The following is a 27,462-nucleotide window of genomic DNA, read 5'->3' on the forward strand; positions in this document are numbered from 1 at the left end:
GTCTTCTTCTAAAAATGTGTGGTGACTTTTCTGCAGAGGTCAAAAATAGCTTTTAAGTTTTTTGAATGGGCACTGATTTGCTCATTTTCTTAGTTTTGATTTTCATCATTAAGACTGAAAGGTATCAGCATAATTTAGGTGCTTCTTAATTATTGACTTTATTTGTTGAGTATATGATAGTTATCCAAGGTGACCCCTCCAGCCACAGAGAAAGGATTCATTAAAGGCAAGCGGTTTTTTTTGTGGGTTGACGTAGACTTTTCAGTCTGTAGACGCTTAGCACCCAGGGGTATCGGCTGCCTGCATCTAAGTAAAGGGTTGTGCTGCTTTCCTGCTACCTGGTATTGAGCTAAACCACAGCTGTCAGACAACCAAAATAGTTTGGTCCTTAAGTATCACCGGGTATTTATCCACAGGCTTTGTGTCAACTTACACTCCTCACTCCTCAGGTTTGGAAGTGCAGATGAGGAAGGTCATGGTGCGAGGAGGGAGAGAGGGAAAGACGCGCTGGGTATCCCGGGGGACCGGGTTGCACACGCTGTGAGGAGGCAGTTGGGAGGAGTCCTTACCCAAAAGTCCGTGGGTCACAGTTAGGAACCGTCAAGAAACAAGGCAGGACAAACAGGTGTTAAAAGATGAGTACTGTTGTTGGTTTTTGAGTCAAAGTGAATAATAGACATACTTGAGAACTGGGCCTGAGGAAAGCAGAAATTATTGACTGGAAATGAAAAGATGAGCACTGTCACTGAGGAGGAGTGAGATTTGCATCCGGAGGGGTCTCCATTCTCGGAAAGATCAGAGCCAGATGAAGGAGCCCATCCTTTCCGGGCATAGTGGCCGACTGGCAGGTTAAAATTCTCCGTCCTTTTGACGTGATACAACTGAATAATTCCGTAAGGTCAGTACCATCAGCTTTTTCAAGGAAATGACTTCATTCCACCCACCTCCCATCTCTTCAGTTCAGAACTTGTCACAGTGTCTGGTAACAGAAGAATGGTATATTTTACTACCATTTGCCAATCTGATTGTGGAAAATGTCCGTTCAAAGAGGTACGTTACTTTACCGCTATACGTGAAGGCTGGCTTCTTCGTTGGTTCTTGGGTTCCTTTTTAAAACAGTAGGGGACAGCACGAAGAGTAGCAAACAACATTTTGTTAGTCATAGGTATGTTAACAGTGATTTTTTTTTTACTGACTTTTAGCACATTTGTTTTCTTTGAAATATAAATGAGGATTGTTCAATACAAATTTAAAAGTTGAAAGCCTTGTGCAGTAGAAATTCAATGAATTTGGGGGAAAATCTCCTCCTGAGGAGTACTGAAGTCATTTTAAAAGATGAAGACAGAAGCAGAGGCAGTCAAAATTATCCTGAATCTGCCTAAGTCTCTAACTGGCTTAAGCCTCTATTCAGACAGATGAGAAAAGGCCCACGTGGTTGTTAACATCCTTCCGCATTCTTCAGCCTGCTTCTCCTTTGTGCATGCGCACCAGTACACTATTCATCATGCATTTCTTTCTCTGTGCACGTTAATCAATTTAAGAACAGAACTGCAAAAACTGGTAGAATGCCACTTTCCAGAGTTTTTGCAGTTAGGGAAACTTTGGGAATCCCCTCTACCTCGAAAGTGGGGTCCACTTATTATAGCTGCCATAGAATCCGGTTACGCTGGTAAGCATTGCTCCCTCCAAGGTATAGTTCTGTGGCTTTCCCGTAGTGCTGGCCTTCCCAGAACCAGCTACGTCATCTGCCTTGGCTGCTCCCTCTGGGAGGCTTGGCTGGGCCCTGTTTGACCTCCTCACCCCCCTCACAGTCCTCAGTTGTTTCTGTGTTTTCATGTTGTGTTGGGGAGCCACTGACACTACCTTTCATTGCCGAGAAACTCTTCTTGCAGATTGCTGGCTTAGGCTGGACCTGGCCTTGCTCTTGGCCTTGGAAATTAGCCCCTAAAATTAGAGATAAAAATTTAAAAACACGACCAAAGAAACAACAAAATGTATTCGCCAGGCAAAGTGAAAAAACAAAAAAAAATGAGACACTAGTGTGTGATTTAGAAAACTGTTGGGCGCTGCGTTTAACACTTGGGGCTGCTCTGTCAGGTGGAAGTAATCTTAGGAGGACCAACACTGGTGCCCTGTCACCATCACCAGTGGCAGATGTACCCACCACCGCTGCTCACCACCCTTCTAAGCAGGGACCCCGGGCTTCCCCATGGCACAGGTGAGGGGATGCAGGCCATCGCGCACGATCACTCCGCAGGTAAGGGCGCCCTCAGCACTTTGATGCCAGAACCCCACAGTCTTAAATCCTGCTCTGGACTATTGCAGAAATGTTTGGCTATTCTGAAAAAGGAATCCAGGGAAAGGAAGAAAAGCAGACTAAAAAGGAGTGCCACAAGTCTAAGCTCTGATTCTGTGGGCAGGAGGCAGTACAGGGAGTGCCCTCATTTGTCCTGCTGTACAGAACTGGAAATCTAACCCACATCGTAGGATTCGAAACCGGCGTCCCTGGCTGCCTCCAGAATCTTTTTTCTCAGAGGGAATCAGCACCATGAGGAGCTCAGGAGAGGTGTTCAAATGCAGTACTGCTCGTTTTATATATGATTAAATTTTATTTAATAAACCAATTTTACAGCCCCAGTATCTAATTAGTTTCTATTATTAACTGCCCCCAAAGGAGCTAAAAAGTACAAACAATAGATTTTAAAACCCAGCAGTTTGGAATCATTAAAAAAATAACAGATATTAACTATGTACTTTTTTTTGTATCTCACCTATGTTTCAATAAAGCTGTAAAAAATTAACATAGAAATAACTTCGGAGGAAAACTTTCATGGTGGATGGTAGGTATAATGACATCACATGTGACAAAATGATCCCAAGGTTAACTTAAAAAAGTTGCCTCCTTTTCACCTCCATTCTCTTTTGTCCCTTCTCCTCCCTTTCCTTGAAGGCAATGCTCTTGAAAGTTGCTCTTGAATTTAAAAGTACAGACCAGTATAATCTTGGGACCAGCTGGTCTAGGGAAGGTATAACATTCTTAGATATTTGATGTGGCGTGGCCTCCGGTGTTGTTTTTCATTTGACTTGTGCTATATGTCATTTTCACCAACAGGGACCTACTGGGCATTTGCTCTAAGAGTCGGGTGGTGGGGGGTACTTGGTGTGGCAGTGACTGCTACGGCGTGAGAACCGTAGCTCCAAGGAGCAGATATACCTCTGCATTCACAGTGAGCCAGCTGAGAGAGTAAAAATTAAACTTCTGTCTAAATGTGAGGAAAAAGCAGTTTCCTGTGTATATTTGATGATGCGTTGGATACGGCGTTGTTTTCCAGGGCCTCTTAGTGGAGAAACCCTGGTTTTAGAAACCATTTGATACTGGCAGTTTGCTTATTTGTATTTTTGCTTTCCCCATGATGGGCTGCTAAATGACTAGAGGATGGGATCAGCTGGTTTTCATTAGGGGCCAAATGTAGCAGGAGTGATATTCTTCACTTGGGTCTCTGAAAACGAAAAATACGCATTGCATTGCCTTTTCTGCAGCCGCATCGGCAGCCATGTCCTCCCTGCACTCCCCAACCCCCCCCCCCCAAAAAAAAGAAAACTGGAGATAAATGAATGGCAGAATAAATAATTTATGCTAATGAAATTACTGCAATTAGTAGTTCTACAATGACCCTTTTAAAAGCCACAGCTGTTAATGTCAGGAAGTGCTGTCACTACTGACCTTATCATAAGAGAAAGTGACAAATTGAGAATGCAGGGAAGACCAGTCATCAAAGAGGTCTGTTCTGGAACGATTAGAGTTTTCTGAAAAACAGTGTGAATTACAACCAGCTGCTCCCTGGCTCTGCAAGTCTCCCATGCTGTGCCATTTTGTTAAGCCCGATAACAATAGTTATTTTGCCCCATTGAGACAAGTTGTCTCGGGCCACTTCCAGCTCTACCGGAAACCACTTCTTCCATCGCAGATTTACAAATGAAACTGTTGTCAGAGAGAGCTTTTCAGGGCAGCCTAGGAGCCTCCTCATAAGGATCATGGTTGGGCAGAGGCCAGGTCCTCCCCCGCAACCCGCACCCCACGTGAGGAGGTCGGACTTGGCCAGGGAAGGATTTACACTGTAAAAGACATGTGCTCACTTTTAGTTCATTCAAACAAGATAGGACAGGGATGAATTTTCTCTCTGTGTTTATTTTGCAGTGAAGCCCTTTTAAAGATAAAATCCCTCAGAGGATCTTATTTATACGGAGTTCTCTAACTTCCTTATAAGTTTAGATTCTGAGTCCACTATTTGGTAACATGCACATAGCTCAGAACTAGAGAATGCAGAATATTGAGGGTTTGCATCATTCTGTATTTGACTTTGGTTTTAAAAAAACAGAACATTAATTTTAATTTAGTGAGATGGATAGGCAGAGCAACCCCATATATACATATTTGAAACCCACTCACGGATTTGTCATGATGTTGGGAGGCTGTTAGACGTCGCCCAGGAGCAGTTGTTGTTCAGCACCAGGAACTGGCCTGTCTCTTAGCACACCCGGGTTGTAATATTAATGGTGCAGGTTTGAAACATTTAACTGCATCACCAGCCACTTGTGTGCAATTTTCCCAAAGATGTGTGAGCATTATTGACAACACTTTGGTAAATTATGTGTGACTTTCCTAAGAGTTGGTGTAGCTCATTTAATTCATATTAATTGATTTTTAGGCTTCCCTTGATTAATTGAACCTGGTTCATCTTGTACAGAATGCAATAAATAATCATTAAAATGAGGGAGATGTGACTCCACAAATTAAAAAGTTAACTACTTCAGAAGTCATAGAGGACAAAACAGAAAGAATAGTATAGTGGGGGTGGGGGGAGTTCTCTAGTAAATCTTCTAGGAGCAGTTATTCATTTTCTTTTTTTTTTTGTTTTGTTTTTTCCAAATGAAAATATAAATGGCATTTTTCTCCCAGAAGCAGTGAGTTTTATACCTTCCCATCCTCTTTGTTTTCCCATGGGTTCTTAAAAAACCACATTTGTCAGTTTGGGTTGTGTGTGTGTATGTGTGTGTGTGTGTGTGTGTGTGTGTGCGCGCGTGACTGCTACAGTGTAGTTTGAAAGCAACACCAAAAATACTTTTTAGAATACTGTGTCTCAGTTTCACCATTTTTTTCTTTCACATACTTGATAGATAAAAAGCAATTTGGGAAAAGCTTTGTTTGTGTTATATGTTGGCTTTGGGTTTGGTATGTGGAGGGCACAAAAATCCTTTGCCCTACTTGGCAAAGCTGAATGCTTTATTGTTATCTCTCTCATCCTGTGGCTATCTCTTAAAGACTGAGTAAGTTTTTCCAGATCTTGCCGTAATTTGTTCTGGCTTTTAGGAAAAGATACTCCATAATTTTGCTGATTCTTTTTTTTTTTTAATTACATTTTTGTTTTAACTTGAGAGAATTGCGTATGAAATACAGTGTTTATGTTTTCAGGCACTGGACAAAGATTCTGTTAGCCTCTTCATGGCCCACGTTCACACTAGCGTGAATGAAATGAGTACCCGGTATTACCAGAATGAGAGAAGACACAACTATACCACCCCAAAGAGTTTTCTAGAACAAATATCACTGTTTAAGAATCTGTTGAAGAAGAAACAAAAAGAGGTATCCCAGAAGAAAGAGCACTTGGTGAATGGCATCCAAAAGCTGGAAACCACAGCCTCTCAGGTATGACTAGGATGTGTTATTCCTGAGTAAAATGTGTGCTCTTAAAATTAAAAAATGCACACTTTTGATGCAGCATTTCAACCCGTTTATATAAGATGCTTACTGCTTAAATTCACAGTTTAGTGACACACACCAAAAAAACAGCGTTCATGCTTTCATAAGTCTAGAAAGGGATTGGCCAATTATTCTGTCATGCTGGTTTCAAGAGATCCCTTCCCTTGTTGGCCTGACTCAGGACAGGGCAGCGAAGAGATGTTGAGGAACAGGCACAGCTCACTCCTCTGTTACATTCACTGGCTTTGGTGCCCTGGGTTTATAGTTAGGAATTTTGTCACACTGGAATGGAAGTAGGATCCCTTTTGGTTTCAGATTCTAAAGCCCCTCCCCCCCAGGGAGGCATTATTTCCTGTCTGATGACATGATGTGGTTTGTTCAGATTGAGGTCCCTAAGCAGAGCCGCTTCCTCTGACCCTGGTGTCTCATCTCCTTTTGGCCTCCATCTCTCTCCGTTTAAAGTATCCTCTGTAGCCTTCATCCTCAATCTGCCTGCTCCCTTGAAGGATGGTACCTTTAACCTCCAGGAGTAAATTAGGAGAGAATTAGCACACATGTTAACCATGTGTGGGTCTTTCCATCTGTCCTCTCATCTCCTTGTTGAAAAGTAAACAAGTATATGAAGTAGGTGTTGCTACTCTAATTTCATAGATGAGACAGAACCAGCCACAGAACCTGTGAGGCTGGAGTTGGAACCCAGATCTGTATTACTCTCAAGTTCAGGTATTGAGATTTTAAAGCTCCCTGTGCTGCCTCTCGGTGACTGGGGGAGAAAAGAATTAGAATGAGAAATTGTGGAGACTTTGGAAACTGGCCCAGCTTTCTCTGAGCCACTTGGGCTCTGGAGTTGGTGAGGGGAAAATTCTCCATGGTGGTCCCTTCAAGGCCAGGAATTCCAGTAGACTTCTTCAGAGTATTGTCATCTTGGACGGACTCATATGCTTCTCAGGAGATTGGGCCAGTTTTCGCCCCACGTGTGCTGAATGGCCTGTTTATGTCCAGGCTAGAAATAAGCCACAAGCCAGTTGGAGAAGCCTGCAGTGGCACCTCTCACTCTGAAGGCCTGTCCGGCCACACCCTTCACGTGTCCATAGGCCAGAGCGTCTCTTGCCTCTGTGCCCTTCATCTTGTAAACCAGGAACGGCTCTCGGTGAAGCGTTGATCTGTACATAGTGAGTAGATGGACCACGACTGGGAAAGAGAAACCAACTGAGAAGGTTTCCAGGCCAGTTTCCAGGATGTGGTGATGTAAGAATAGTTGTTGGGAAGCCCGCCAAAGGATATACCTGTATTTGTGCATCTTTCCCTTTTCCTTCAAAAAATGTTTTTACTCTTTTTGTGTACATGTTACCTTACTCTTTTACTCTTTGCCTTCTTTCTCTTTCCTTCTTCTTTGTCACTACCTTTCCAGTTCCCTCTCTTTCTCTTCGTGAAGACCTTCCTAGGAGTCCTATAGAGCTAGGAGACCATGAGTGCAGGAGATGTGTGTCCCAGAGCATCTGTGTACCTTTGAGCAATGTCCCAAACCGCACCTGTGGAAATGCTAGTGTTGACTAAACTAAACCGTTTAGCGTTGACTAAACTAAACAGTCAGTACTGGTGGGGCAGCCCTTGGCTAAGGAAAAAAAAATGGCCTCTGCCATACTTAGAGTCTCCTTCCCAAAAAACAGAGCAGAGGATAAAAACAGAGTGGCGTCCATGGTGGCAGCATCTCAGCCATAGGGAAAAAGAAGAGGCTGGGGGAGAGGAACAAAGAAAGGGACTGGTTATTGATGGTGCCTGCCAAGTTTAAGGATGCTTGGGTCTCCTTATTCCCCCTTGGCTAGAAACATCAGGCAGAAAGTCTAAGAAGACGACATATGAAGTCTTAATTGAAGGACACTGATGATTTCTTTTCAATAGGTGTTTGTACGTATAATGCTTTCAATAATATCAGAGGACTGATTGGAATATTTCATAGTTCCCTAAGAGTTTTAAAAGCCTATTTATTATAGAAAAGAAGCGTACTTTCTTAGGTGGGCATTTGGAAAGCCCTACCATGTAAGATAAGGCCGTGTGTGGAGCAGAATGTCTTCATGTTGAAACTTGTGTTCTGTAAAGATCTGCCTGAAGTTAATTCCACAGAGGTGAATATCCGTGCCATTTGAAATATGTGTCTAAACCTCAGCACTGTGTATTCATTGGAGTAAAGCCATAAATTCCCATTAGAGCCGCATATCCCCTCTCTAGATGTCAGCTTAGATCATCACAGATAGCTTAGTGACCTGTCTTCACGGCAAGGCCTCGCTCCCAGGGCTTGAGTCACTAGACTCTTCAGACCTAACAGCTTCCTCAGAAACGGAAATCAGGGCTTGAAATAACAGTTTCCTCCTAGTCTCTTAGATGATTCTTTGGATTGTAACCTAACATGCGACTAGTTTCCCATGGCTAAAAAGAAAAGACAAGCAAATGTCACTGTGCATTATTACCCTGAGTTCACAGAGAGGCTAAAAAATCCATCTTAGCTTAAACTATAATAACTAGTAAAGGTAACAGTAATAGTAGTAATTGTGCCATTTGAGCAGAGGTTTGAAGAGTCCTTGGATATAGTAGTGAGATGTTGTTCTACAGGATGAACCCCCTGGAGTGCCTGTAGCAACTGAGTCAAAATAAGTGGTTATAATTATTCTCTGCTTCTTTGATTTTTGTAAACATAGTAACCTACTTCTGGAAAAAAAAAAATGGAATTAAGCTAATGCTCATGATATTTAAAACTGCTTCCATGTGTCTCCAAGAGCCGAGTCACGTTTGTTTCCCAGCACTTGACTTATGCTTTGCTTTACGTGATTCTCAAACTTAGGAACCTAGTGGTACCTTGTCAACCTCATGAAATCCCAATTACGAGGGCAGAATCATTCTTTAGAGAAGATAAATTTGTTGATGCCTCAGAAAGACTTGAGTTCCTCAAGAGTTGAGTGAGGCCAGGAGCAGCAGTCCCCATCTAGGACACTCACTGCTCTTTGACCCCACCCCTTCTGATGCCCACAAGGCACTTGTGGTTTGCCTTTCTGTAGTAGGTGTTAAGTTGAATGTTGTATGAGGTGGAAGAAACTAAGAGGACCATTTCCTATTTTGTGGAAAGAGAATAGACCTGTCTGTAGGCATTTCCATCAAAGTGAGTAACGGATTCAATGAAACTGATAGTAACTCATAACGGCCAGGGAGTACCGATGTCTCAACTTCTCTGAGCCTTTCATGGTGTTCCCTTGGAGAGCGCAAACCATGGTTCCTCCAGCTTGCCACCAAGCAAGTCTTCCTGTGGCCTCTGCTGCCTTGAGCCTGTGGCCTGCCTTTACAGGACCAGAAAAGCTGAGGGCATGAGTGATAGGTGCTTGAGTGACACGTACGCAGGTGGGGACAGCTGTTGATGTTTCCCTGACTGCACAGACTGAGGGGAGAAGGTAAATTTCTAGCTGGTGCTGACATAAATTACATTTTTCAGAAAGGAATCAGAAAACACTGAGCTGTTTGTTCCTCTGTTGGGGGGGAAGCGGGGCTGTGTTTTTGCACATGGGACTAAAGTCAGAACAGGGGAGGAAGAGATAAAAGATGCAGGCTGATAGGGATCTGTGAACTCATTTAAAAAAATAAGCTGTATCTGATATTTGTCGTTCCCAACGCAAGTTACTTGGACATAGTGACTTTTCCTTCAGGTGGGAGATCTGAAAGCCAGACTTGCCTCTCAAGAAGCTGAGCTGCAACTGAGAAATCGTGATGCCGAAGCTCTGATCGCAAAGATCGGGCTCCAGACGGAGAAAGTGAGCCGGGAAAAGGCCATTGCCGACGCTGAGGAGCGAAAGGTCAGGCTAATTCCACCATTTAGAGTGCTGAGCTATATTTAGCACAAAATAAACCTTTGTAGGTGAACAATTTTGAACAACTTCCTCTCCAGGGAGCATAAAATCTAAAGAATTATTATAGTTACACATGTAACAGCATTTCACACCATGATTACCACTTGACCTTTCTTTACATTATGCATTTTCCCACCCTTTTAGCTCTTTTAATGATATGAAAGAACAATAAATACTGAGCTCATTCAAGCATATAATGGATGTGGATCTTGAACATCAGGCCTATTTGTAATACAGTAAAGGTCATGAAGTCACCTCTGAGGTTTCTAAAGGTTTTCAGTTTTTAGGCAAATTGAACAACTCAATTGTTAACAAAGCCCAATTCCATCACTTTGCAAGATGGTTTTTCAAATTTTCCCTTTTAATAATACAACTTGAGTTTATTATTAAATCCTAAGCTAAATTTCTTCTTTTTGATTCGATTGAGAACCTGGCATTTTATATTACATTTTACTGTTGCAAACAATTACTCTTAAGATTATACAGATTCTGCTTTCTTTTGTACCTGGGTTTCTGGCAATTCTGAAATAAATACAACTTCTTTGTCCTCTTCTTTTGCCAGACCTTGGGCCACAAATGGAAGGTATTTTTGTATATCTTATTTGTTTAGAAATTGAATATGTTTGTTTGAGATAAATTCTCTCATTTGGGACAAAAGATTATAATCAGGGATTAGTTGATAAAAAAAAGGTAAATTATAAACATGCTTATAGCTTTTGAGTCAGTAGCTTTTATGTTATTATCCTAGTGTTTTATGATGCCAGAAATACTTGAGTTCTTCTAGTGGTATTGCCATTCATTCATAGACAATTGAGTTGGGCTTTCCCCCCCTATTTTCTAATAGGTATTGAGCATGTTTACTGGTAGCTTACACAACTAAAGAGTTGAGATGTACACTGAAAATCAGAATGCTGAATAGTTTTTTTTTAATACTTGTTTTTAAAGTTGTATGCTACATTTGGCATGGCCAATGGGCATATAATTCCTAATTTGTTAATAAGTGTTTCCATTGAGTTTCAGAGAAGCAGAGGATGTCCTTAAAATTGTACTATATTATGTTAAGCAATTAGGTATCCCATATGATGTGATTATCATAAGCCATTTCCACCCAAGGGATATTTTTCAAGCATTGCGCAAATAAGTGACGTGCTAGTACTTGTTAGATTATAATCTATCTCTCGAGATACCTTTTAGAGATCCATAAAACACTCCAGAGGTATTTTCACATTTTGTATGTGAATTCCTAAGGCAAAATCATCCTTACAAAGAGGGAAAAAATGCTTTAGCAAATGAGAACTCTTCTGACTGGTTGTTTTATGAAGTTCTTCAAACATGAAAAAGACACTATTTCTATATCTAATCCATACCAAGAAATAAACTTATTTTCATTTTACCCCTGATGGTTACTTTACTTAATTCTCAATAACAAATACTAACTGAGCAACTATTTTTGCCTGGAACAGTTCTAGGCTCTTGAGCATAGATGATGTACGAGGCACCCTCAGGTAGCTTACATTATAATGGAAAAGACTGGAAGCAGACAAGTGACAAGGGATTTGGGGTTAGTGATGAGGGCTAAGATAAAAATCAAATCGAGGTGATGCTAGAAGGGACTGTTTTAAACTGGCTGCTCACGGAAGGAGAATTATTTGTAACTAAACCATGTATAGAGATTCAAGGAACTCATCAATTGGAGCATGTGCTGTGAGCTCACATTTTGTTCAGCAGTGTGCTAGGTTCTACATAGTTATTAAATGGGTGCATATGGGCACTGTGATCCTATAAAATTGGGATTTCAAGTCTTGACCCATGAGAAGTTATTAAAAAGTACATTGCCATATTTAATATAACTAAGCAAATACTGACTGCCTTTCTGTGTGCCTTGATAGTCCTTGTAGAGCAGCAGGTTAAAATTGTTCCTTGAGATTCATAAAATCATCAGGAGCCATCCAAACTGCTGACATGACCAGCGGTGACTTCAAGTAACCCCAGCACCATGAAGCCTATGAAAATTACTTCTTCCGTCTCTGTTTGGTTTACCAGTTCCCAATTCTAAGGTTCCAAATTGTCTGATCTCTTTCATATTGCTTTCTTTGTTGAGTGTAACCCTCATGAGTTAAAGTACCTTCTAAATCACAGGGCTAATATAATCTCCTCAAAAGTTATCATCCTCCTTGATTTTGAATGGTCTTCAGATTTTGTGTGTTTCTATTCTAAATGTGGGTATAGCTGGGTTTTGAAGGACTGTCTGGGATTTCTCATACTCTGAAGGCAAATAAGAGCAGTTTACTAGATTGCTAGGACTTCTAGAAAAAAATATCATAGACTGCATGGCTTAACCTACAGAAGTTTATTTTCTCACAGTTCTGGAGGCTGGATGTTCAAGATCAAGATGTTGACAAGCTTGGTTTCTCCCCTTGGCTTGCACATGGCCGCATTCTCACTGTCTTCACTTGGTCTTTCCTCTGTGTTCACATCCCTGGTGTCTCTTGTGCCTGTTCAGATTTCCTCCTTTTATAAGGACACCAGTTAAACTGACCTAGGGCCCACCCTAATGGGCTCATTTTTAGCTTAATCACCCCTTTAAAGGGCATGTCTGCAAATACAGTCATATTCTAGGGGTGCCTGGGTGGCTCAGTCAGTCAAGTGGCCGACTTTGGCTCAGGTCATGATCTCACAGTTTGTGGGTTCGAGCCCCGCGTCAGACTCTGTGCTGACAGCTCAGAGCCTGGAGCCTGCTTCAGATTCTGTGACCCCTTCTCTCTCTGCCTCTCCCCCACTTGTCCTCTCTCTCTAAAAAATAAATAAACATTAAAAAATTTAAAAAAATATAATCATATTCTGAGGTACTAGGGTTAGGACTTTGCCATATAAATTTCTGGGTGGACATATTTCAGCTTCTACTAAGCCATTGCTATTCCTCTTCTTCCATGTGACCCACCATTAAATTTCATGAACCATTTGCAAGGAGCTTTTGACTAATAGCAGAAAAGCTCTGTGTACCCAAGAATGGGAGTATCTCCCGAACACTGCTTTAACAGACTGTAGTCAAGAGAAAGCCCACATTCCAAATGATCTGTGTCACTCTTCCCTCCTTCCCCAAGTTGAACCTTGCTGAGCACCACCCAGGAGTCATGGTGTGGAGGCAGTTGGACAGTGAGGCTCGAGGCTCTGCACGTCACTAAGATACACAGTATTTTCACTATTCCAGTGTCACCTGAAATACACAAATTATTGTACATGTACCTTAGAATTCTTGTGCAGGAAGAATTAAGTTCTAACTTAAGTTGTAAGTTAGGAACTTCTAGTATCATAACTGTAGCACTGGTCACCAGGATCCAGTCCCCGTGGGGGTTGGTTCCTGTGGTAATGGTGATTGTGGCATGTGACATGTAAACAACAGTGCGCAGAAGGTATCGGGAATGAAAAAAGAGCTGACCAACCTAGGGCATTTTTTTTCATTTTCTTTCGTGGGTTTTTATTAATATTCAAGATTGCCCTGATTATAAAAATTACCCAAAGGGATGATACTCCATGAAGTGTAAAGGAGTCAGAAGGAGAAGAATAGCAACTCTCAGTCTCACAGAAATAGCACTTAAAAGTGCTTCAGGCATCTGGGTGGGTGGGTCAGTCAGTTAAGCCTCTGACTCAACTTCGGTTACTGGGATCCGTCTCCGCACTATGAGTCCTTGGGATTCTCTTTCTCTCCCTTTCTCTCTGCCTCTCCACTCCTTTCTCTTTCTCTCTTGAGATAGATAGATAGATAGATAGATAGATAGATAGATAAAAAGATATACTCTTCTAGTACTAAAAATCTCTATTATGGAGACCATTTTTATTTTATCTTGATTATTATTATTTTTTTACTGTTACTTTTTATTTAAACTTCAGGTGGTTAACCTACAGTGCGATACTGGTTTCAGGAGTAGAATTCAGGGATTCATCGCTTACATAGAATACCCAGTGCTCATCTCAAGTACCTCCTTAATACCTATTACCCATCTCCCACTGACCTCTGTCCATCAACCCTCAGTTTGCTGTCTATTGTTAAGAGTCTCTTGTGCTTTTTTTCCCCTCTCTCCTCACCCCCTTCCCATATGTTCATCTGTTTTATTTCTTAAATTCCACATGAGTGAAATCATACAATACTTGTCTTTCTCTGATTAACTTATTTTGCTCAGCGTAATACATTCTAGCTCCACCCATATCATTGCAAATGGCAAAATTTCATTCTTTTTGATGGCTGAGTAATATTCTACTGTATAGACATACCACATCTCCTTTATCCATTTATCAGTCGAATGGACATTTTGGCTCTCTCTCTAAAGTTTGGCTATTATTTTTTTTAAAAATATAATTTATTGTCAAGTTAGCTAACATACAGTGTATACATGTATGTATGTATGTATGTATGTATGTATGTATAGTGTGCTCTTGGTTTTGGGGGTAGATTCCCATGACTCATTGCTTACATACAACATGGAGTTCTCATCCCAACGAGTGCTCTCCTCAATGCCCGTCACCCATTTTCCCCTCTCCCCCGCCCCCCGCATCAACCCTCAGTCTGTTCACTGTATTTAAGAGTCTATCATGTTTTGCCTCCCTCTCTGTTTGAAACTATCTTTCCCCTTCTCTTCCCCCATGGTCTTCTATTAAGTTTCTCAAGTTCATGTATTTTAAATGATGCTCTTATAAATGATAACAAACAGCATTTATAGATTGTATCCTTATAGAAGGTAAATAACCCTGAGGTATTAATTCACTCACCTCTGCTCTCCCTTTGTGCTGCAATAGTGTTGTCTAGCACACCAAAAATGTATTCTTAGAATTTTCATTGGCCATTCCTGGAAGTTTTGACAGTTGTGGTTTTTGAGTAGTTCTCGATAAGCATGCAGAGTTTTCTTATTTACATTACAGTAGCTGTGTATGTATTGGCAAGAGATCACATCTCTACCCTGAACCAATTATGTTCATAAAAGGTGCAGTATACAGCAAAATAATGGTTAGTCAGAAGAATGGTAATTACTGCTAATAAAGCTGTAGTAGACAATATAATTTGTTGTAAGCACTATTTAATTTTATGGCATAGTTACACCTGTTCATTCCAAACACATCTGAAGAAATGCACTTTTCTTCACACGTTAAATGCCCTAGTCACCATCGCTGAAAGAGCCATCCCCCATGGTGACTGGATCCCTGTGCCCAATGGCACAGCTTTGAAACTGCAGTTCCTGCTTGGGATCAAAAATTTACTCTTCCTGCCCATTCAAATTCTGTTATGTCTCCTAAGAGGGCGAGGAGGATAAAAATTCCAAAGCTTCTCCCTTGGTTTTGGTTCAAGTTTACCAGCATGGCTTCCCCGTATGCATAACATATGTGTTCATGTCATGAAACTGATGCCACACCCTCTTGGGCACATGAAGAGAGTCCCTGGACCTTCAACGGTAGTGTGGATATCAGTGTTGTTGACAGACAGAAATGGGCTATTGTAGCCAGAGTTTCTTACCAGGTCCTTAGAGAAACCAGTAATTAGTCTTTATAAAAATTATATCTTTGGTTAAGTATACATAGAAATAACTATATCTTCTAGTCAGTTGAACAGAAAAAGCTTCACATTTATTCTTAAAGACCAGCCAACATAGCTTTTAGGCAAATGTAAACAAAAATTAGATAGAGATTTCTAGCAAGAGTATTTTCTGTCGGTGTTACTGAGCCAGCCTGGATTTCCACTTATCTAGGACACTCAGAAAAAGAAAATTGAAGAGCAAAGGGATCGCTACCTTGAATTTATTATTAGCAGCACCTTTTAATTAGATTAGCCAAAGCCCTTCTTGGAGCAGTTAGATACTTGAGTACATTTGCGTTGGGATTTGTCACTGTATTTCATGCATATACAAAGCTTTGTGCACACACTGAGACTGAGAGAAATTCATCTTTAGGGCACATTCCTCGCCTGTTCTAAAGAGAACCAGATGAACTGTTGAACAGCGCATCTGAGTCAGCCTACATTCTTCAGTAGTGATATTTCAGGTGGTGATTTGTGTTTGTGGGTTTGTGTGCTTTCCTCTCTGATTAGGTGACAGCCATTCAGACTGAAGTGTCCCAGAAACAGCGAGAGTGTGAAGTCGACGTACTCAAGGCTGAGCCCGCACTGGTGGCCGCAACGGCTGCACTCAATACGCTCAACAGGGTAAAGATGATCACAGGGCTTGCGGGATTCCTCCAAATAGTTTTTAAAGGTTCTCAGAGTTTCAATAACAGGACCCAGAGTGAATTCTGTGCAACCAAAGAGTTTTTAGAAAGGAAAACGAGTCCCACAAAATACTGAAGTGGGAACAAACGTTCGAGGTCATCATTAATAGTGTGACTTACTTTCCCAAGCGGGAGTCTGTCCTGCCACAGCCTGACAGTCAAGTCTCCTTTTGAATACTTGCAACACCATGGGATTTATACTTTCATAAGAGGCAGTTCTATTGTTAGCAACTGGATTTGGCTCAAATCCAGTTGTCATATTATGTGTTGCTTTAAGAACTAAGTGAAGATTCTTTATTTCCTCTGGATATAAAAAGTGGCATTAACGAGACACCCTCATGAAAAGAGCAATGCACTAGGAACAAAGACACCTAGTTTTGGCTCACATCACTTTTCCTGGTTTCACCTTATTAGCAAAACCTCATTGAGCATTTGAATTCCCCGAGGAGAAAATCATCTGTGATAGTCAGATGGGTATTGTGAGGAAAAGTAGAATTGTGGGCAATTTATTTTAGGAGCCTGCAGCTGGTTTTGTGCTGGGTTCTACTGGGCCTCCAGGGAGAATACGGGGGATTACCAAGCCTGACGTTCTTAAGATTCAACTTCAAAGAGTAGAGGATCCAGACCTTAACTGCCTTTCAAAAAAATATTCACCTGCTTTTTCTAAGGTTTTCTTTTTCTTTTTTTGAGGAAAGCGATTGACTGTGATCATAAAGTTATTATCTACATGGATATTTCTTACAGTATTAGTATAAAACTGAAAACTTTAAAAGAATATAAATATACCATGATAGAAGATTGACCTTTATGTATTCAAATACTCTGGTGCCATTAAAATATTGTTGCATACTATTTAGTGACATGAGAAAATGTCCGTGATCTATTAAGTGAATAAAGCAGATTACAAAATAGGATATACAATATGATTTTTTTTGTAAGAACATGCTTGTGCATTGAGAAATTAGAAAAAATAAGCAATAATAGTAACTGATTATCTCTTAGTAATGGAATTTTATGTTTTTTTTTTTTTCTCAGCACTGGCATATGTATTTTCTTCTTTGTGCTTTTCTATTTTTGAAACTCTATCTTCAAATGTATTATCAGTCACCTAGACAAAATAAATTAATGTCACTTAAATATAAAGCTCACTGTATTTATAAAAAAGATGAAGATATTTGCAAATTATGAAAGAGGTTAGCTAGGTCTCAGTTACTATTAACACATTTTAAGTTTTGCTTCATTTTCACATCCTTTCCCTTCTTTGCAGTCATTTCCCAAGTAAATAGGCAGTTTGGGGTAATGGAGAAGAATCAGGTTGAATCAGGGTTTTGTAAGCAAGAGTATATGAGGTAGTTTATGAAATGTCACAGGAAATACTTTGTTTTTTTTTACATATACTACTCATAATATTAATTCCTGCCCCAAAGTATTTGCCTTAACACTTGTAGGTTATACCCTTAATGTTGTCTTTGGAGTAAATTAAGATTTTGACCAGAGGAGATTAAGAAGTTGTCCAGAGAGCAGGTTCAAGCTATACAGGTAGCTTCCCAGGTGAGAGGCATCATAGTATAATGGAAGAGATTTCTTGTGCAGAAAAAACAAAACCAAGAGGCTCTGGACCAAGGGGTTGATGTTTCTGGGAAGCCCTGGTTAAAATGTAGACGTATTACGTAGGTGGGATAGAACCCATAAACACTTTCAAAACTTTGTTTATCAAATTGCCTGGGCTCAGGGAGCAAGGCTCTGCGGGGCTGGTATATCAGAGGGAGAATTTTTTGGAAGCCAAAAAGACCAGTGCTGTTTCCGGAGTATCAGAAAAGTGTCCGGGGAAAAGTGAACCTGCTGGGGTCCCAAGGTGGAATCACTGGGTGGCAAAAACTGCCAAGCTGAGACTGGTGTGACACGGAGAGGACAGACCAGCTTGATCAGCTAACGGCTCTTCCCCAGACCTCCCCTGGTCTTCATTGTGGGTGTGCTTTTTCTTCAGGGCAATCTCACTGAGCTGAAAGTCTTTCCCAACCCACCGAACGCCGTTACCAACGTTACGGCTGCTGTGATGGTCCTCCTGGCTCCCCGGGGCAGAGTGCCTAAAGACCGAAGTTGGAAAGCAGCTAAAGTCTTCATGGGAAAGGTATCAGACAGCCTGGCAAGATGAAAATCCCAGACACTTTGTGTTCTTAGTACCGTGGTCATATTTGACAGCAAAAGCTGTTCAAACTGAAGGAAATTACCTGCATCCTTATCGAGTGTAACCTACTGTGTGTTCCCTAGACTTAGAGAATTTTTGTTTGCCAAGTTGGAGGTTAGCTTGGGGTTGTAGCAGACCTAGGTCAACACTAGCAGCACGTGGAAGGTTGCTAACCATTTGCAAAATTATGAGAGCAGTTAAGTGTAGGAGGGAGAAAATTACATGGATTTCTTATGCTGGAAAAATGTTGCTAATGCACGAGAAGGTGAGGCAGAGGGGCTTTGGGGTATGTGTTTTTCTTTTTCTTTTCTGTCTTTTCTTCAAAATGTGAATGCCTCCTGTGTATGTTACCCTGGGATAGAAGAGATTTTAAAAGTGTCCATTGCTAATTCTCACTTCCTACTACAAAGACTGAAAAAGTCAAACAGTAGGATAAATGCAGCTTGCCAATTTTGCCTTTGTAATGTGAGTCCTAAAAGCTGATTTTAACTTTTGATCTTGGAATTTTCTCTGCAGCCAAAATGGGTTCATTGCAATAAGTCTTTTTGCTTTACAGGTTGATGATTTTTTGCAAGCGTTAATTAACTATGACAAAGAGCACATTCCAGAGAACTGTCTGAAAGTAGTAAATGAGCAGTATTTGAAAGACCCAGAGTTCAATCCAAACCTGATTCGGACCAAATCTTTTGCAGCAGCTGGTCTCTGTGCCTGGGTCACCAACATCGTTAAGTTCTACGAGGTATCAGTCTTAATCTGATGGTTTACAGGTGTTACTCACAAGGAACATAAAGATATTAATTTCCATACTGGTAAAAAAAGAAAAAGTTATATAATTTGATATTTAATTATCTGAATAAGATAAAACCCTAAGAATGAGACCTGAAAGTGTCCAATTAAACAGAATTCTATAGAGGAGGATATTTGAAATGTTTGAAACTTATTTTTTTAGGGTAGCGTTATCAATTACTTTAGATCAAATAGCAGCAAGTGATTTGATTAGGTAAAAACTTGCTGACCAGATAAATTATATTTATTTACATTAAAATATTAATTTTGTGTTGACTTGAACCAACCGCAGGTCTCAATTCATGTTCAAACTTAATCCCTACTCTCAGTGCAAAAATTTACACCATTGTAGACTTAATGCGATGAGGAAATAGCCCTCTCCCCTTTTTTTGCTTTAGTATTTTAATCACAAATACACTTTTGCCTGTGTTATGGTTGGATCTAAAGCAGGCATCGTAGAGATAGAATATCACTTAATGTCTTTCATTTATCAGATACTTCTTGTCTGCCACCTGTCTTTCTAGCACTTGGCAGAATACTGTATGTAAAAAGGGAACAATGCATGCCCTTAACTCTGAAGAACTGTCTTATTTTTTCTTAGACAGTTATATATTATATTCAAAAATAGAATTACTGAGGAAATTCCACGTATAATCAAAAGCATTCCCAAAGTGATTTTTTTTTAATGTATTTATTTTGAGAGAGAGAGGTAGAGAGAAAGCAAGGGAGGGGCAGAGAGAGAGAGGGAGACAGAATTCCACACAGGGCCCTCCCTATCAGCACAGAGTCCGCTGCGGGACTTGAACTGAGATTATGACCTGAGCCGAAATCACGAGTCGAACGCTAAACCGACTGAGCCACCGAGGTGCTCCCCAAAGTGATTTTCATAAAACCAGGTGATCGCCTTTATAATCCATGAGAGTAAGACACTTCTGATGTATCTCTTCAGTGGAAGCCTGTGTAGAACAAGGGTTTAGGTGAATTGCAGTTGACATATGGCTTCCCTCCATAAAAAATGTCGGACCCCTGGGGCACCTGGGTGGCTCATTCGGTTGAGCATCCGACTTCAGCTCAGGTCATGATCTTGCGGTTCATGCGTTCGAGTCCCACATCAGGCTTGCTGCTGTCAGCCCGTCAGTGCAGAGCCTCCTTCAGGTCCTCTGTCCCCCCTCTCTCTGCCTCTCCTCCCACTTGCGCTTTGCCCAAAATAAATAAATATTTAAAAAATGTCTGACCCCTGTGCTTTCGTTGTATTGTAGGTGAAGGATGAGCACGGAGCTAGACTGTGGCTGTGTCCTGTGATGTTGGGCCATAAAAGAGAAAAGAAAATTTCATTTCCTTCCTCTTTTCTCAACAGGGTTACAAAAGTGGTCCGCCCCAATTCTCAAACCACCCATTCAAATGATACACCCCGACAGTGGCCCGCAACTTAGAAAAGAAAGTGACAGCACTGTTAATATTGTGAGGCTATCTCTTATGTTCCTGCCTGAGTTCAGAGAATTTCTCCACTCTTATGTTCTGCTTTAAAATCAAGACTTGGTTCCAACTTGAACTGTAGTTCCCGCCCACTGCAGTTTCTGATGATGTGAAGATTATCTCCAATTTTTAGGACAAACATACTGTAGTATCTCGATGTCTGATGTGTACAGCACTTTGGGCAAGGATTCCTAACTCTCACGTCCAGAATAAATGACTAAATCACGGATAACCCAACAGAACTTGGAACGCTGTATAGATTTTTGCTCTGCCATTGGGTAGTGCCATTGCTAAGAAATAAAAAACAAATTGCTAGGGGGGGAATAGAAACTTGGGTTACGAAGCTTCTGGCAAATGTGAGATTGAATAATTACGTGTCCTCTTTGCGTCTTATTACCCCATGAGTTAAAACCCATGTGGATTTTCAGGTCTACTGTGACGTGGAGCCAAAACGGCAGGCTTTAGCCCAAGCCAACTTCGAACTGGCTGCAGCTACTGAAAAACTCGAGGCTATCAGGAAAAAGCTTGAGGTGAGTGCAAAATGTAACACTAGGGAAGTTCCCGAGAGACGTTACCTCCCTGCTTAGACAGGGCCCCATCTGAGCCCAAGCAAGAAGAAAGGAATTTGAACTTTCATCGATACATTTATTTACATACCCGTTCAGTAGATAGTTCTTATCTGCTGTATGCTAGACACGGACCTGGAAAAGTAGAAACTTCCATGGTTTCTGGACTTAAAAAAAACTTTCCTGTTGGAAGAGGAGGAGGAGCATAGCAGATAGCGACTAAAGGCAAGGATTTCAGGGGCGCCTTGGTGGCTCATTCGGTTGTGCATCTGACTCTTGATTTTGGCTCAGGTCATGACCCTAGGGTTGTGGGACGGAGCCCCTCCTCAGACTCCATGCCGTGCCTGGAGCCTGCTTGGATTGATTCTCATTCTCTCTCTCTCTCCCTCCCTCTCTCTCTCTCCCTCCCTCTCTCTCTCTCCCTCCCTCTCTCTCTCCCTCTCTCTCTCCCTCCCTCCCCCCCCTCCCCAACCCCTTGCTCCCACTCTTTGCATTCCCTCTCTTTGCAAAAAAAAAAAAAAAAAAAAAAAAAAAAAAAAAAAAAGGCAAGGATTCTGGAGCCAGAATTCCTGGATTTACATCCTGGCTCGACATCTACTGTTTCACCCTGCACGAATTAGTTCACCTCTCCGAGTTCTGTTTTCTCATCTGTGCAGTAGGCTTTATAATAGCATGTGTTTCTTAGGTAGAATTATAAGGATTAAACAAGAGTAGTTCATATTAAGAATTTAACATGGTACTGGCCACATAGTAAGTGCTTAGAGAATATTAGCCACAAACACAGTCATTGTTAATATTTTCACAAATAAACAACCAGTCATTCCCGGCCAGTGTTACAAGTACTTATATAACTACATATACACTGTGATAGCAGCACCACAGAATTATTCAGCCTGGAGAAATTAGAGAAAATTTCATAATGAAGGTGTACTTGACATGGACTTCAAAAGTTTCATAGGAATCACAGGAATAACTATGTCGGGAAAGGTATTCCTGGCAAATAAATAAATAAAATGAGGGAAGAAGCAGTTGGTACATTTGAGAGGAACTTCAACAGGCCAGAGCACTAAGATAAGCAATTTCGGGAAGGTTGGGAACAGCACAGAGTGATGAGGAATGAACTTGTAAGGGTGAGCAGGGGCATTTTTTGCCTTTCATGCTACAGAATTGAATTTTTAAAAAATGTTTATTTATTTACTTTGAGAGAGGGAGGGGGGAGGGGCAGAGGGAGAGAGAGAGAGAGAGAGAGAGAGAGAGAGAGAATCCCAAGCAGCCTCCCTCAGCACTGCCAGTGCAGAGCCCCATGCAGGACTCAATCCCACAAACCATGAGATCATGACCTGAGCCAAAATCAAGAGTTGGATGTTCAATTGTCTGAGCCACGCAGGCACCCCAAGAATTCAAATTTTGTCTCGCTAGCAATACTGGAAACTTTGACTGTTGAAGAAGATGCCTTCTTTCTGATTAGATATTTTGACAAGATGGTTAATAACCCCAAAAGTGTTCTTAAAATATGGAAAATTTCAGCACTTCCCACAGTAATTAACACCCCTTTCTCTGTCAAGACTGCTTCCTCTGCTAGACTTCCTGACCCTCACTCCCTACCTGCCCATCCTCTCCTTTCTGTCCAGTCCACACACATTCCTATGATAGCACCAAACATACCATTCAACAAGCACTGGGTGACCATTGGAAGAAAAACAAATCAACAACTCTTGATTGAGGTAAACTTCAGGTAGCATACTGATTTTATAAAAAATTACATCCATCGGTCAAAACTCTCTCAACTTGACTAAATCCTTTAAAAAATTGTCACCTGCTATTAACAGTTTCATGTAAATTGTAAGCAATTTAATGTTCATAGAAAAAGTGATGAGGATGTTTAAGGCAGCCACAGGTGATTCTAAACCTCAGACTTTGTGTGGTTGCAGAATCAGTAATCCTTTGTACACAGCCTGCAAGTGGCTCAATAGAATTGCTCGTGACAATTGTTTTCAGAGACTCACGTTATAAGGAGAGGCTCACATATCAGTAGGCCACAGAGCTAAGTTTGCAGACACAGAGGAAAGAAGATAGAGTAACAATTGAAATGTCTTGATGAAGAATGTGTCCTCTCTATCCCCCTACCACAAACGCATTTCCGAAGAGTAGTCACTAATGCAACAGAATTTCTGCAGTTTCCACCAAGGTTCAATTCTCTGGGAAGACCCCATGGCTGGTCATGGCAAGGACAAAGTACCTCTGCGTAGTTTCTGTCTGTTGGCGCAGGTTAGACAAATGTTTGAGCCCAAGTGAAATTACACTTTTTGCTAGCTTTGCCTTCGTGTCCTGCAGCCTCTGATTTTTCCTCTCTCCTGGGCTTTCTCTCCTCCTGATTTGCATCTCCTGTCGCTTTCTCACCTAGCAAAGTAGGGATGTGTCTGATGTCAGCTTCTGTGCTGTGACGGCAGTTCATTCATACCAGTGTTGGTCTGTATGTATTTGTTCTTTTTACTCTGGCTCTCTAGTTTAAGATTAAAAGACACCCTTTAATTGAAGGTTGAGCGAAAAAGAAATGGCTGAGCTGGAGTGGAAGAAAGGCCATTGAGTCTCTCAAATATACAGGGCTTAAGGATGGCCGTGAAGCAAATCTGAAGTCCTTCTTTTTAGGACCCTGTTTCTCCAAGTGTGTTGCTTACACCAGCAGCAAAAGTGTCACCTGGGAACTCATTAGAAATACAGACTCTCAGACCCCACCCTAGACCTACTAAATGAGAAACTCCAGTGGGGGAATCCTGGAGTGTGGGTTTATCAAACCCTCCAGAGGGTTGTCATGCACACCCAAGTTTGCAAAGCACTGGTTTAGGGTATTTGGTGGGCTGGTTCCCTCCTTTCTTTGTCCATTTACTTCTGGAAGCTGAGAGGCCAGGGCCTATCAAGAACAGTGAAGGAACCCAGATTTTGCCTTACGTGCAAGCTAACAAGTTAGTTTTATGGAGGCGGGCAGAAGACCTGATACGTGTGGGTCAGAGACCCGAGGACTGTGTGATGCACAGCACAGCCAGCAGCATGGACATAGTGCATTGGTCCTCTGGTCCCCCAGTTTCCATGGGACGGATGCACGGAGGACCAGCTGATGTTGTCCACACGCTGGGTTTGTATAGAGATCGCAAGCCCAGAAACCCCCAGTATAAAGAGGACTACACCTAAACCTGCCCACCCTTTGCCCTAGAGAGAAGTCTATCTTTATTCTTATCTGGAGGCAGTTTTGTCTTCTGCCCAGAGAGAAGAACAGTCTCTATTTTCCAAGCCTATTTGCAATGCAGATATGTTAGGAAAGATAGTTCAGAACAAAAGCTGTCAGTGCCTTTTCACAAGAGGCGTAGAAACAAAGACACAAGAGACTGTTGTCTCCCAACTTGATGTTGTATGGAAGACTGTGGTCTCCCAACCGTGTGAAGGGAACCGATATGCATCATTGTATACCTTAGTTCTGTGTATATTTAGGTCAACGCTGTGAATTGGGTAACGTTACTATTTCCATTTTTCAGGTGATGAAACAGGCATAGAAAGGTTAAGTAAGCAGTCTGCCTTGACGCTGCTTAGCTGGTAGCGGAGTCCAAATATGAACACAGCTGTCGGATGCCAGGGCTCACGCATGCTTCTGTATTTTATAAGACCACGAGTACTTGTAATGACCTAAAATAGACATTTAAATATTATGTATTTTAATCTGATCTCTAAATGGTAGTGTGTTCTCATATATTTGATACTGTTTTGCTGTTTAAATGTGATATAGACATCATTTCCTTTAGGAGGTGCTGCTTTCATGATATAAATTAAATAATGATAACTGGGTCGTTGACAAATATAAGCAATCTCTAAATTATGAATAGTGAATGTTCTACAGGTTTGTTTAGTAAAGTCTCTTGGAACTTCCCACTTATTTACAAAAGCAATGTCCTAAATCTTATTTGGGGTTTTAAGAACTTGGCAGATAGCAAGTTACTGTAGTAAGAACTCTCCCAAGTACTAATATGTCACTCACCATGTTTTTTGCCTATCAATAATAGAAATCTACTTAGAAAACCTTAAGCCAAAACAGAGAGTGGGATGACTTCTGGAACTCTGAGGAAAAACAATATGACTTGGTCTTAGGAGGAAAGAGATCCAGGAAACAAGCTGCCATGAATGTCTTTTGGTGTTTGTCTAGAGTTGTGTGATTTCTCGTTTTGCTGCCCTTTCATTCTTTATTTCTCCAGAGCAGGTTCCCCTGTTTTCCTATGCCTCTGGTGAAAGATGGTCCCTCTCCAAAGGAAGCCCTCCAAAGTGTACAGATCTTTCCAGGTCTTTTGATGCTGAAGACAATGACATACCTCTAAGTTTAATTCCCATTCCCAAAAGATAAAATCTGATTGTCCCAAGTTGGGTCAGGTTGCTGAGGTCTGGAGAGGCTTAATCATTAACACTACTCTTCATTGCCTGAGTTATGGACCAATGAGAAATAAGAAAAGAGTCAAGAGGTGGAGAACCAAAAGATGACCATTATCATTCCAAAGGTGGTACTGGAGGATGAGGCTTAGCTAGGCACACGGGAGAGGGGACAGAGCACCCAGGGTGTGTTTGAGTCTGGAGGGCTTGTCCACTCTCTGCAGTCACTATGTGCCCTCTGCTTAGTGAGGAAGGAAGGTGAAAAGACCACATGGTGAACTTGTCATCTACAATGGCACTGAGGTGTTTATTATCACTACTCCTTTTTCTTTCCTAATATTATGTATGCTACAGGGGCAGAGATCAAAGAGGTAGAGAGATTGGTTTCATTGACCTAAAGGTCATAGATTTTTAAGATAACTATACTATTTCCATTTCACCTAAAAAGGTCTCAAAAGCTAATTGTAACTCTTACCTAGGATTTGGATCGAAATCTGAGCAGACTCACTGCTTCCTTTGAAAAAGCAATAGCCAAGAAAGTTCAGTGTCAAGAAGAGGTGAACCAAACCAACAAAACCATTGAACTAGCTAACAGGCTTGTCAAGGAACTTGAGGCAAGTTGACCTTTTCTTCCAAAATTCTAATTAAAATATTCAGATCACATGTTTTTTTGGGGGGGGAGGGGGAGTATCTTCATTTGCTGTTAAAATAACTAAATAGATAATAACTAAATAGACATGGAATCAACAATGAAGCAAAATAATCATCATAAATACTGTAGTTCCAATGGACTGAAAGGAAGAAGTGATGGATTCTTTGTATTTTTTAGTATATAGCCCTGAACTTCGTGATTTTCCTAAGATCTGTCGTAAACCAAGAACAGGTGTTAGATAACTGTGGGATTGAACTGTTGTCTGAACCTATTCATATACACTTGCCCTTGAGTTCTTCCATCAGAACATTTTAAAAAATAAGCCTTCAGGGTGGGTTGGTTGGTTTTTCTGTGACATCTTTTTACAAGGGACTGACTTCCTAATATTATGATAGTTACTCTGTTAAATAAATATTTTTAAAACAATTCTTTTAAATGTCTCCTGTTTGAACACAGTGGTAGAACAACTTAAGTCCTTGTCCTCAGGAAGTTACAGATTTTATTTGCTCTCCCATGTGTAATATATTCATACAATAGAATATTATTTGTCCATAGAAAGGATTGAGGTATGATACATATTACAACATGGAGGAACCTTGAAAATACCAAATAAATGAAAATCAAGTGAAAGAAGACAGAACAAAATGCCACATAACATGTGATTCCGTGTATGTGAAATGTCCAGAATGGGCAAAACTACAAAATGTACACATTAGCAGTTGCCAGGGGCTGGGCAAGGGGGCAGGGTATGGAGTGACTGCTAAGAAGTACAGTTTGTCCATTATGTGAGAGAGACATTCTCCAATTAGTGGGGATGATCATACCAGTCTGTGAATATACTAAAAACCACTCAAATATGTACTTTACAGGGTAAATTCCACGATACGCGAATTAAGTCTCAGTAAAGCTGTTATTTTTATTTAAGTGCTTCCTGAAAGCATATACTGAACTATTAGAAAAGCAGTTAACTGAAGGTGATAGAAAAGTTGATTTACAGTGGCTTGAACAAATGGGAATTTATTTTTTGTATATTGCAAAAGCTTTCCAGGGGTAGACCACCATCAGGGAATTTGATTGAGGGAATTAGTGGTCAGACTTCAAATCTCTGTGTCCCTTCTGCTTCTCCATATTTAGCATGTGGTCCTTCACGCTGAGGCACTCTGCAGCACGCTCACAGATGGCTGCTATACCTCCAGGTTCAGGGGAGAGAGAAACGATCTGGAGCAGCTGGATTTTTCTCCTGGAAACCCATCTGGCAGACAGCCACTTAAGCTTCTTTAGCCAGAACTAGATTGACCACATCTAGCTGCAAAGAAGGCCAGGAAAATGGGAAATGGGGTTATCATGATTGGCTAAGCCAATCTCGTGGGGCTGGGCCCATCATCGCTCTTGAAAATCAGAATTCTCTTAGCAACAAAGAAGGTAGACGTGTGTTAGGATGGGTTGGGTTAGGCGATAGCCTAACTTTTAGAGTAGAC

General features: G+C 41.1%; 1 protein-coding gene across 1 annotated transcript in view; it reads left to right on the top strand.

The window, feature by feature from the left end:
• DNAH11 (dynein axonemal heavy chain 11) overlaps positions 1-27,462 on the top strand; it is a 357,765-nt gene that overhangs the window by 232,430 nt on the left and 97,873 nt on the right. The window contains exons 56-62 of the mRNA XM_049641609.1: positions 5,474-5,707; positions 9,454-9,600; positions 15,731-15,844; positions 17,894-18,037; positions 18,651-18,833; positions 20,785-20,886; positions 25,812-25,950. Coding sequence (XP_049497566.1) covers positions 5,474-5,707; positions 9,454-9,600; positions 15,731-15,844; positions 17,894-18,037; positions 18,651-18,833; positions 20,785-20,886; positions 25,812-25,950 — 1,063 coding nt within the window. The remainder of the gene's footprint in view (positions 1-5,473; positions 5,708-9,453; positions 9,601-15,730; positions 15,845-17,893; positions 18,038-18,650; positions 18,834-20,784; positions 20,887-25,811; positions 25,951-27,462) is intronic.

This window comes from Panthera uncia, chromosome A2, assembly GCF_023721935.1.
Source record: "Panthera uncia isolate 11264 chromosome A2, Puncia_PCG_1.0, whole genome shotgun sequence".
In the NCBI taxonomy this organism is placed as follows: domain Eukaryota; kingdom Metazoa; phylum Chordata; class Mammalia; order Carnivora; family Felidae; genus Panthera; species Panthera uncia.